General features: G+C 33.0%; 2 protein-coding genes across 2 annotated transcripts; both read right to left on the minus strand.

The window, feature by feature from the left end:
- Window positions 4,706–6,901, minus strand: LOC107608510. Its single transcript, XM_021106663.1, has 9 exons — window positions 6,743–6,901; window positions 6,522–6,618; window positions 6,287–6,408; window positions 6,100–6,184; window positions 5,877–6,009; window positions 5,483–5,637; window positions 5,246–5,375; window positions 4,938–5,126; window positions 4,706–4,817 (listed from the first exon to the last, which is right to left on the minus strand). Exons 2-9 carry the CDS (start codon window positions 6,554–6,556, stop codon window positions 4,779–4,781), a joined length of 888 nt encoding a protein of 295 aa, XP_020962322.1. The 5' UTR covers window positions 6,557–6,618; window positions 6,743–6,901; the 3' UTR covers window positions 4,706–4,778.
- LOC110264989 lies at window positions 6,573–7,341 on the minus strand. Its single transcript, XM_021107698.1, has 3 exons — window positions 7,192–7,341; window positions 6,736–6,854; window positions 6,573–6,618 (listed from the first exon to the last, which is right to left on the minus strand). Exons 1-3 carry the CDS (start codon window positions 7,339–7,341, stop codon window positions 6,573–6,575), a joined length of 315 nt encoding a protein of 104 aa, XP_020963357.1.

Consider the following 9,453-nt stretch of genomic DNA (forward strand, 5'->3'; position numbering starts at 1 on the left):
AATGCATGCATCAATTCCGCAAGTCATATACTAAAAATTCTTAATTAGAACATAAACTCCACTCTTTACTAATAAAGTTACAACTGAAATAGTAGGTTACTCAACTAAAAGGAAACATTTGAATTTAGAAGTTCAACAAGTAAAATGTTAACAGAACGTCTAAGTCCAGCCAACTTACAACAACCCAATTCAAGAAAACTACAACACCATATCTTTAACACAAAGAAACTAAATCACATATTGTAATTGAACATTTTAGGCAAATCACATTAGCAACAGTTGAATCTGATCCTAAATATTCATAGATGATGCCTCCTCATTATCATTCCAAATTTCATCTATACTCCTAGAAAAGGCATCTTCAAGTTTTTGCTTTGTAGATCTTGGTACATCACGGTATGGAATGCCAATCTCTTGTTGCAAACAATTTCATTCACCACACGAACAGATTTGTGCTAAGAAATAAGACAACAAAAATGAAATCTGTTAAATTTACTGAAATTTAATAAAAGAAGAAACATTTAAGCAATAAAGAACCAGTTCTACAAAAAACGCGATATCAAGGAATAATAGTCGGAAATACAACATAGAGATGAAAACTTACAGCAGGTAATATTGAACCAGAAATATGTGAAACAGGGTCTTTAATAGAAGCCACATTTGAAGCTGAAACAATAGCACACTAATTATACATGTTTTGATAGAGAAGACAATATTATTGTTACGCATAATACTAAAAAAGTGAACAAACACTTATTAAAAAATATCTTGGAAGTCAATAGAGAAAACTAAACTAACCGCATTCAAAACACGATTCTCAACACGTTCAATCAGCTTTAACATAAACTAATGTGTAGAAACTTTAAAAATATTATACGCAGAGCATAATGTGTCACTCTCAACGGGCTGAGGATCAACCATGAATACCAATTTTTTCCTATCAATTTGTACAAAAAATTGGATGCATCCAAGTGAAATTCTTCATTCTGACAATAGAAGAATAGAGAAATCAGTATCTGAATATACAGAGAAAAAAAAAAGAATAGAATATCAAACCCAAAAAATCAAAGACACAGAAAGAGAACAAATTAAAGAGTAGTAACAATACACATGACGTATCTTTAAGATACAAATTAAGGAAACCATCAATTGATATCACACTAGAGAGAATTTTACAGAATTTTTCACTTTTAATCACAACAGTTTTTTTTTTTAACATTAAATGAATAAAGATATATCATTTAACAGGTAGAAATATAAGAGATAAAGAGTTCCAGTCTAAAAAACATGGTGAAAAAAAAAGGGCAGAACATTAACATTATTAATTTACTGAATTAAATCCCCAATAAGAAATACAACATCAATAATTCAAAGATTAGAAACTAACTTAGCATCATAAATAAAATTAAAATAAATGTCTTGTTTTCTAATAAAGTTAAGAATGTGACCTGTAAGACATAAAAAATTTTTAAAATAAAAATACCACTAACCAAAAAAAATACACACACACACAACCAACTCCTAAATACATTACCGATTCCAAGAGAAACAACTCACTCATCAGTTTTAGATTACAAATAATAAATAACTAAATATTAAACATATCCAACTAAAATTCAAGTGGGATATAATAACACAGATAAGAATAAACTCCTCACTAATTTTATTTCAATATTAGTTGTAAAAAATACAGATTTTCATTATCACTTATAGCACCATATGAAATAAATGAGTTGTTATCAAAACTCATATCTGAATAGTTCACAATTTTTAGATAAATTATACGCATCAATGTAACAAATAAATAATAAATTAATCTCGTTTAGAAGTAACTCATGAAGAAACTAACCAAGATAAAAGAGCCATCATCTCTTAAAATCTCAGAATATTTTCGCCCCATTAAGTGTTGCACATCTCCATCATGGAGAATTAATGCATTGCAACCACCAGCGTGATTAACATAAACTTTTATTTTGTATCTACAATAAAAAAATAACAGTAAAAATATTTTAAAATAATTCAAAAGTCCTAAACTAACCCAAAAATCTACTAATTAAACAATATATAAATAGAAATGAACATAGTTCAAAAGATAACCTCAAAATTCCATCAGAACAATGTGTCAAGCAAAGGTGACAAAAGAGCTTAGATTAGTGAGCATCTATTTTTTCACCACACAAACAAACTGAATACCACCAATTTCTATCATTAGAGATAGATGTAATTGTATGATCCAAAAGAAACGAAAGAAACATGAGAAAAATAATTAAATTGAATCCAAACAGCATGCTTAATATCATTTATATTTATACAAAATCATATTAGACAACTAATCTACAAATATAATCTAAACTATTTTGTACCGGCTTTGTAAGGTTATACGCAGCACCCAAAGCCTCCATATCAACTTCAATAGATTCGATGTTGTCAGAAGTAACTGAGATTCTACTACCAAGAGATGATATTTCATCATGAGGCTACGAATTTTGAATGACATCCTCATAAATCGGTGAAAATATAGTTGGTGGGAGAAGTCTCTACACAAAAGGTTAATTGATCAAGATAGAAATAAAAAAGAAAAAATAAAAAAATCATGGTAACTATATGTCTTTGAAAGAACAAAAGATCAATTCACAGTAAACAAAGTCCAAAGTAAAAGTATGGAATGGAACTACTAACACTAGAAACATGATCTATCTTGAATTTGGTTACAATCACATGATCATCAGAACAGTTGACTACTTTAAACGTCCCAACATTTGGTCTATTTCTGACTTTTTTCCGGTCTACTTTAAACACAACTTCCTTTCCAATTACATCATCAAAGAATGGTGGATAAGGGGGTGCATACACAACCTACAATTAACCAGAAAAGTATAAAATAAAAATGAAGTCAACCAAAATAAATGAATGTCACTCAAAAGACCAAATATCATTAATAAATGAAAAAGTATAAAATATGTGTTTTGGTATTATGAAATATATATCTATACCGAGTGCTCAGCATCAAAATCCCGAAGAACTTCAATGAGCTTTTTCCCGAAGAGCTTTCATCCAAAATTTGCTGGTCTTTCTGAGTATAGAGAACTTCATGGATTGAATGGTCTAGCACATGCTGCTGCTACTGCTGATCTTTACATTATGACATGATGCAAAATTTTTTTACCTATTTACAATTTACATATTCAACTTATATTAAAAAAATGGATTCAGCAGTAATTGGGTAAAATATAGTGAATACACCATTCATTATATTCAAAAAAATATAGTATTTCCGTATACAGTAACAATGAGAACAGAGTTATTATTATAAAATATATAGTTAAACTTACTCTACAATAAATCAACTAATCATAAGTAAACTATTCGAGTTGAGTCATAAGAGACATAATTTTTTTTTGTTAAAAATTTTTATTTATAATTTTGTGCCATTAATGTCAAAATTGTGTATTAAAAGAATTGCGTATTTGACTCTCAAATTGACATGAGAGCGAGTCAATAAGATCCAAATGTTTTTGAAATTATTTTAGCTAATAAAAAAAAATCAGTCGAATAGAAAATCATGACTGATTTTGTGGTGTACATATATCCTTCTCATCATTTTAACAAAGAATGAACTTTTTTAATACCTAAGCTACATTAGCCATTCTAGGCAAAATGCACCTAAGAAATCCATCAAAACAAAAGAAATGGCCAAAAGATCACTTCCAACCTGTTTAATATAGATATATCAAAAAAGTACAAATCAATTCAACAACACATGAATATTCAGTCATCTAAATACCATAAAGCATTCACTTGGCAAAACCACATAAGTTAAGGAATAAACTAAATTGTGGAAGGAGAGATTTTTATATCATAAAAGAGCTACTGCATTTTATTGAATTTCAAAGAAATAAGTACAAACATAAAGGGCTAAATAGCTAATTTGCCCAGTGGCTAATGATATTGTAGCCACACCCTAGCACTTAATCTATTACATGAGAAAGATGCCCAAAAAATAACGCAAACAACTTATACAAAACATGAAAACACACACATATTCTCATCCACTACAATCCAATGCATCAAATGCTATTACATGGAGACAACCAAAATACCTAATGCCCTAGATTAGTCCTAATTAGTAGCTCTAGTTAACTGTCATGGGTAGCCACCTCAATTAACCCCATGTCCAGAGGAGCCGTCATTCCCCGAGCCACGAGACTCATCAGCTTCATCAAATTGCAGCCTTAAGGATCTTCTCAACCTCTTCAACGAATGCTTCACATCTTTCTCAGCATCAAGAGAGCCTCGATTAACGCCAACCACATACTCCTAGTGTAAACAATTGCATGAAAATATAATCCTAATTAGAGGGATAATTAATGAGTTCTAGTCAAATGAACTTGATCATAAAATTAAGCGCTCTGTCAAAAAAAAAAAATTGGCAACACTACTCACCTCTTCACTTTCATCAACTTCATCACATGAATTTTCAGAACTATCCACTTCATTTAACTTATCCACCACAGCATCAGCAGACTTTCTCTTGAGGAGAGAACACTATTAAATGACACAACATATTAGGTTCAATTTAAACACAATTCAAAAAAGGGTGAAAAGTAATACAGAAAAAATAATAGAAGAAACTCGAAACATGGAATCTTAGCATCTTCATCAGCTCCCAAGTCAACAACACTTGATTCCTTTTGGGTACATTGAGGCGAACCAACAAAGAGTTCGGAGCAGCTGGAAGGAGTCAATCCCAAATTCGGTGATTTGGTAACCTTAGAGGGTTACCCAAATGATCTCTCTCCTTTTGGTACAAACCCAGCCTTGGATAATACAAAGCACATTTGATATAAGATATGAATAAAGGTGGAACAACCAAAAATTGAAAAATTTAAGAAAGAATTTATTAAAATGAAATAATAGGTGCGAATTCCGTTTTATACCTTTTCAGGACTCAAATCTGAACCAGAGAGCTCAAACATTTCAACTATTGCAGCATCATCACAAACACGCCTCACTGGATAAGTCCCTTTGAATTTTTCCATCCCAACAGGCCTACTAAAAACCTTGAACAGCATAGTTTTTCCAACAATTTCTTGGAATATAGGAGGAGACTGTGTGCCAAACACAACCTACAAACAATATAAAACAGACACAACAGAAAAAATGAATCGGTAGAAATCGAAGGATAAGAAAACTCTTTAACAATAAAATCAGCACATAAAAAGAATATAGCATTCGAGTGACTTACATCAACATCCTTAAGATGTTGTTCAAACAGTTGGGCACAAGTCTTATTCAGTAGGTAACTTGCCTCACAATCAAAGAGGACAAAAATAGAAACACCAGTGGAATCCTCAACCAACACCTTCACTCTAAACCTAGATTTTTTTAAGATGCACATAAATACTGGCCTAAGGTTAACAACTACGCAGAAATAATTCACTATTTAACAAAGCACAAAGGAAGCATTGTAAAATATTTATACCTAGGAGTCACATTTGTAACATGGATATTGCAAAATTGACAAAAGTAAATCCCAGATTCTGCCTGAACACCTCTGCCACACACACAAGCAGAGTACCACCAAGGACCATCCTTAACTATTTCAGCTATCTTCGCTAGTACAACAAAAGTTCCAGCCTAAAAATATAAGACCATGTCTATAAATGTTAAGACATTATAACCAAAGATAGTTGTAATACAAACTAAAACTGAAAAACTAAAATAAATACTAACAGCATAGTATTTTCAAGTACAAAGGAGGACAAAAGCATTAATATCGTTCCAAAACAAAGCAGTATTTACTAACGAATAGAAAAAGAAAATTTAACACAAATTATCAAGAGTAAACATGATAAAAAAATTAAACTGGTTCCAACCCGGTTGTTATCATCAAGCGACTTCACAGTACACCTAGGTGTGAGCTTCATAAAATCTTCTTCTATTCCGACATTTTTTCTAGATCCAACAATGCCAATGGGTTGGGATGCACTAACTCCATGTGGAATAGAACTGTTAACAAATACAACACCAATTTAAATAAATAAACAATGACAGTAACAACAACAAAAAATACAACAGAAACTACACGTACAAAAATACCTTTTTCGAAAAGCTGCCACCTCTGGGATGTCAAGATTAAATCCAAGCTTTGATGCAAACATAACATTCTGAAGTCCAACTCTACCTGAAAATAAAAAATAGATACATTGGTTACAGGAATATAGTGGTAAAACCAAGTGAACTTGGATAACTAACGCACCTGAAATGGAATTTACATGATACAAACCTCTAAAAACCTTAACTTTGGCAAGTTGTAAAATCACAACTGGCTGTTTAGCATACCCAGAAGACAGAAATCGATTAAGTTCATCAACATATTCACCAAATAAGGCACACCGAATCCTATGACTAAAAACAACCAACAAAATCACCTACACTATTAGAAACTTGACTATACAAACACATCGAAAACAAAAAAGAATCTCAATAACAGGAAGAGGTAGAAATTAAAGAACGCTAACTCATTTTCAGCAAGTTCCATCACAGCCATCTTCATCTTCTTTCCATCTTTATCATATTCTTTCTCTTCCGATACAGAGACCAACAGACCCACCACATCTGAAATAAATATTAAAAAAAACTATTAGAAAATAATGACAACAAAGCAACATTCTACAAATAAAAAAAAAATAAGACTGCAATCATTTCAGACAAAAAAGTATGAGCAAATAGCACAACATACCAACTAAGAAATCGGAATCCTCTTTGGTTTCCAAAAGTTCAGTGAATGGAGAGATTGTAAGAGCAGATTTTGGAATAAAATCGCAGATAGCATCCCTAACAGTGGTCCTGAACTGGAAAATCAACTTAAACTGATGCCTATAGTGGCCTTATAAGATCCTTGGTTTGGCACAACAGAGAAGAGCTTCATTACATATACTCGACCCTCGGAGAGAAGTTGTTTGAACCTGTAAATTATAGTCTTCTAAACAGTAGCTTGTATCTTGCACCCCTACCAATCAACATAAATTATACTAAAAATCTGATAAATGACAAATCGAATAAATAGAAAAACAAATTTAAATGAAACAAAATTTCAGACCTCCATATAAAAAAGGTAAGGAAAAACACATCTAAATACAAAAATAAACATCCAAAATTTTTTAATAGATTTATACCACTATAACTCACAGATTCATCAACCAAAATCATCTCCATGGAATTTGGGAGAAGCTGACCAGTGAAAGTAGGAACAGTCCAAAGCCTAATCACCCCAACTTTGAGGTTCCATACTTCCTTCTCAGGATTAATCTTATTAACCATATCCATGGCAGTTGTCATATTGAAATGCAATTAAAGGGATGAAAGAAAAAACTGATTTCAGTCAATCAAACAGCAACTAAGAAACACATACAATAGCAACATGAATGTGAGAAAAATCTGCCATGATCAATGGGTTCTGCCTTTATTTATAAACACAAATCAATTGAGTAATTTGAATTTCGAAATCCATAGAACCCTTATTTTGGGAGAGAAAAAAAGAAGCAAGATAGACATTTGAAAGATATTGATGTTGATTGACCCTAGATATCAATCGAAAGATATTTGCGGGCCCTACTAAATAATCCTATATATAGGACCTAAGATAACAACAATTGATACACAAATAAAGTGTATAAATGGTAAGCTATATGGTGCACAAAATTGTGATCTCCAGGCTCGAACAAATCCTGGTAATGGCTCCAAAGCTTGGTGCTCTGATCTTAATTCATAATTGTCACAACTTCGATACAACTAACCAGCAAGTGCACTGGGTCGTCCAAGTAATACCTTACGTGAGTAAGGGTCGAATCCCACGGAGATTGTTGGTATGAAGCAAGCTATGGTCACATTGCAAATCTCAGTCAGGCAGATATAAAGTGATAATGGAGTTTTCGAAATTAAATAATAGAATTTCTTATGTTCATTTACTTTACTGCTTTGTTTCCGGTTCAATCCCAAGTCCCCTTCCCTCTTCTGTTTGATGCAATTTAGTTTTTCTTTGTTTAATTTCTGCAAATCCACATCCCAATCCCCTTTACATTTCAAGCAATTTACATTTCTTGCACTTTAAGTTTCCGTAATTTACATTTCTTGCACTTTAAGTTTCTGCCATTTAATTTCTTGCTCTTTAAGTTACTTGCCAATTTACATTCTGCAACTTTAATTTCATTGTCATTTGCTTTCTGTTGGTTACAATTTCACACAATTCACATCAATGTTAGCTTGACTAAACTAATCACCCACTAAAGTTGCTTGATCCATCAATCCCTGTGGGATCGACCTCACTCCCGTGAGTTATTATTACTTGATGCGACCCGGTGCACTTGCCGGTTAGTTTTGTGTGTTTTGGGAGAAATTTATTTTCCTCCAAAATATCCCATCAAGTTTTTGGCGCCGTTGCTGGGGATTGATTAGATTGACAATGATTAAGCGAGGTGGTGGTCTAGATCAAGCATTTTCTTTATTTTTGTTTTCTGTTATAGATTGAGACCAAGGTGTTTGAGTTTTTGCCTCACTAAGAAATTCTCATCTCTGATATGAGTAATTTCAATTTTCCTTGGTTGTGTGTTTTACAAAACTCAAATGGAGTTCAACTCATCTTATGATCAAACAAATTCTATGGGATATCACCCACCATCACCAATCTCTAATGATGGCTGGGGATATCACCAAGAAATTACAAATCCTGAGCACTCCAATTCATGGAGATTGGCTTCAGAGACACAAGATGAGCAAGAGAATCATATGGGATACCAACCACCACCACAAAATGATTCATATCATTATCCTCATGGAAGATGGAAGTGTCGCCAAAGAATGGAAGAGCAGCCACCCTCACGTCCTAGTTTCTCATTTAAAAATTCTTCATCACTTGATTATGCCTCAACACAAAGTTTCTTCCAAAATCCATACCAGTCATCCCATCGATCACACAACTCATTCCACACCCCTCAACACAAATTCACCACAACACATTCACGTCACCAAAATTACTCTCAACCTTCATCTCTTGAATTAGCAGTTGAGGATTACCTTCAATGGTCCAAAGAACCCTTAGAAAGCCAATGCCAAGCCATTAAATCCCCATCTTGGATCGTGGAAAGATACACACAACCCCAATCCTGGAAAGAAACCATCCTCAAGAAGATGAATGGGCCCTTAGAGCAAACAAAGAGGAACTTAGAACCATCAAACAGTAAGGATGAAGACAAATTTGTGGGTGAGGAAGTGGAAAAGCAAGAACAAAAGGTCCTTGTGTCAAGTGAAAGTACAATGAAGAAGGAGGAAAAGCAAGATAAGGAGGCCACTGCATCAAGTGAACTTTCAATGAAGAATGAGGTGGTTGAACCTGAAACTGCACTTGAGATGACAAGAGAACATGAAGACTCACAACTCTCACAAACCTCCCTG

The sequence above is a fragment of the Arachis ipaensis genome, chromosome B07 (assembly GCF_000816755.2).
Source record: "Arachis ipaensis cultivar K30076 chromosome B07, Araip1.1, whole genome shotgun sequence".
NCBI classification, from domain to species: Eukaryota; Viridiplantae; Streptophyta; class Magnoliopsida; order Fabales; family Fabaceae; genus Arachis; species Arachis ipaensis.

Bases quoted from the DNA above. Each gene is read 5' to 3' on its own strand.
- LOC110264989 (XM_021107698.1), bottom strand. From the start codon at position 7,341: ATGACAACTGCCATGGATATGGTTAATAAGATTAATCCTGAGAAGGAA. The intron at 6,855-7,191 runs GTGAGTTATAGT...TTGATTTTCCAG, and splicing joins TGATTTTGGTTGATGAATCT to TTCAGGACCACTGTTAGGGA. The intron at 6,619-6,735 runs GTGCTATTTGCT...TATTTATTTCAG, and splicing joins GATTTCTTAGTTGGTATGTT to ATGTGGTGGGTCTGTTGGTC.
- LOC107608510 (XM_021106663.1), bottom strand. From the start codon at position 6,556: ATGAAGATGGCTGTGATGGAACTTGCTGAAAATGA. The intron at 6,409-6,521 runs GTTAGCGTTCTT...GGTTGTTTTTAG, and splicing joins ATGGAACTTGCTGAAAATGA to TCATAGGATTCGGTGTGCCT. The intron at 4,818-4,937 runs GTATAAAACGGA...GTATTATCCAAG, and splicing joins CAGATTTGAGTCCTGAAAAG to GCTGGGTTTGTACCAAAAGG.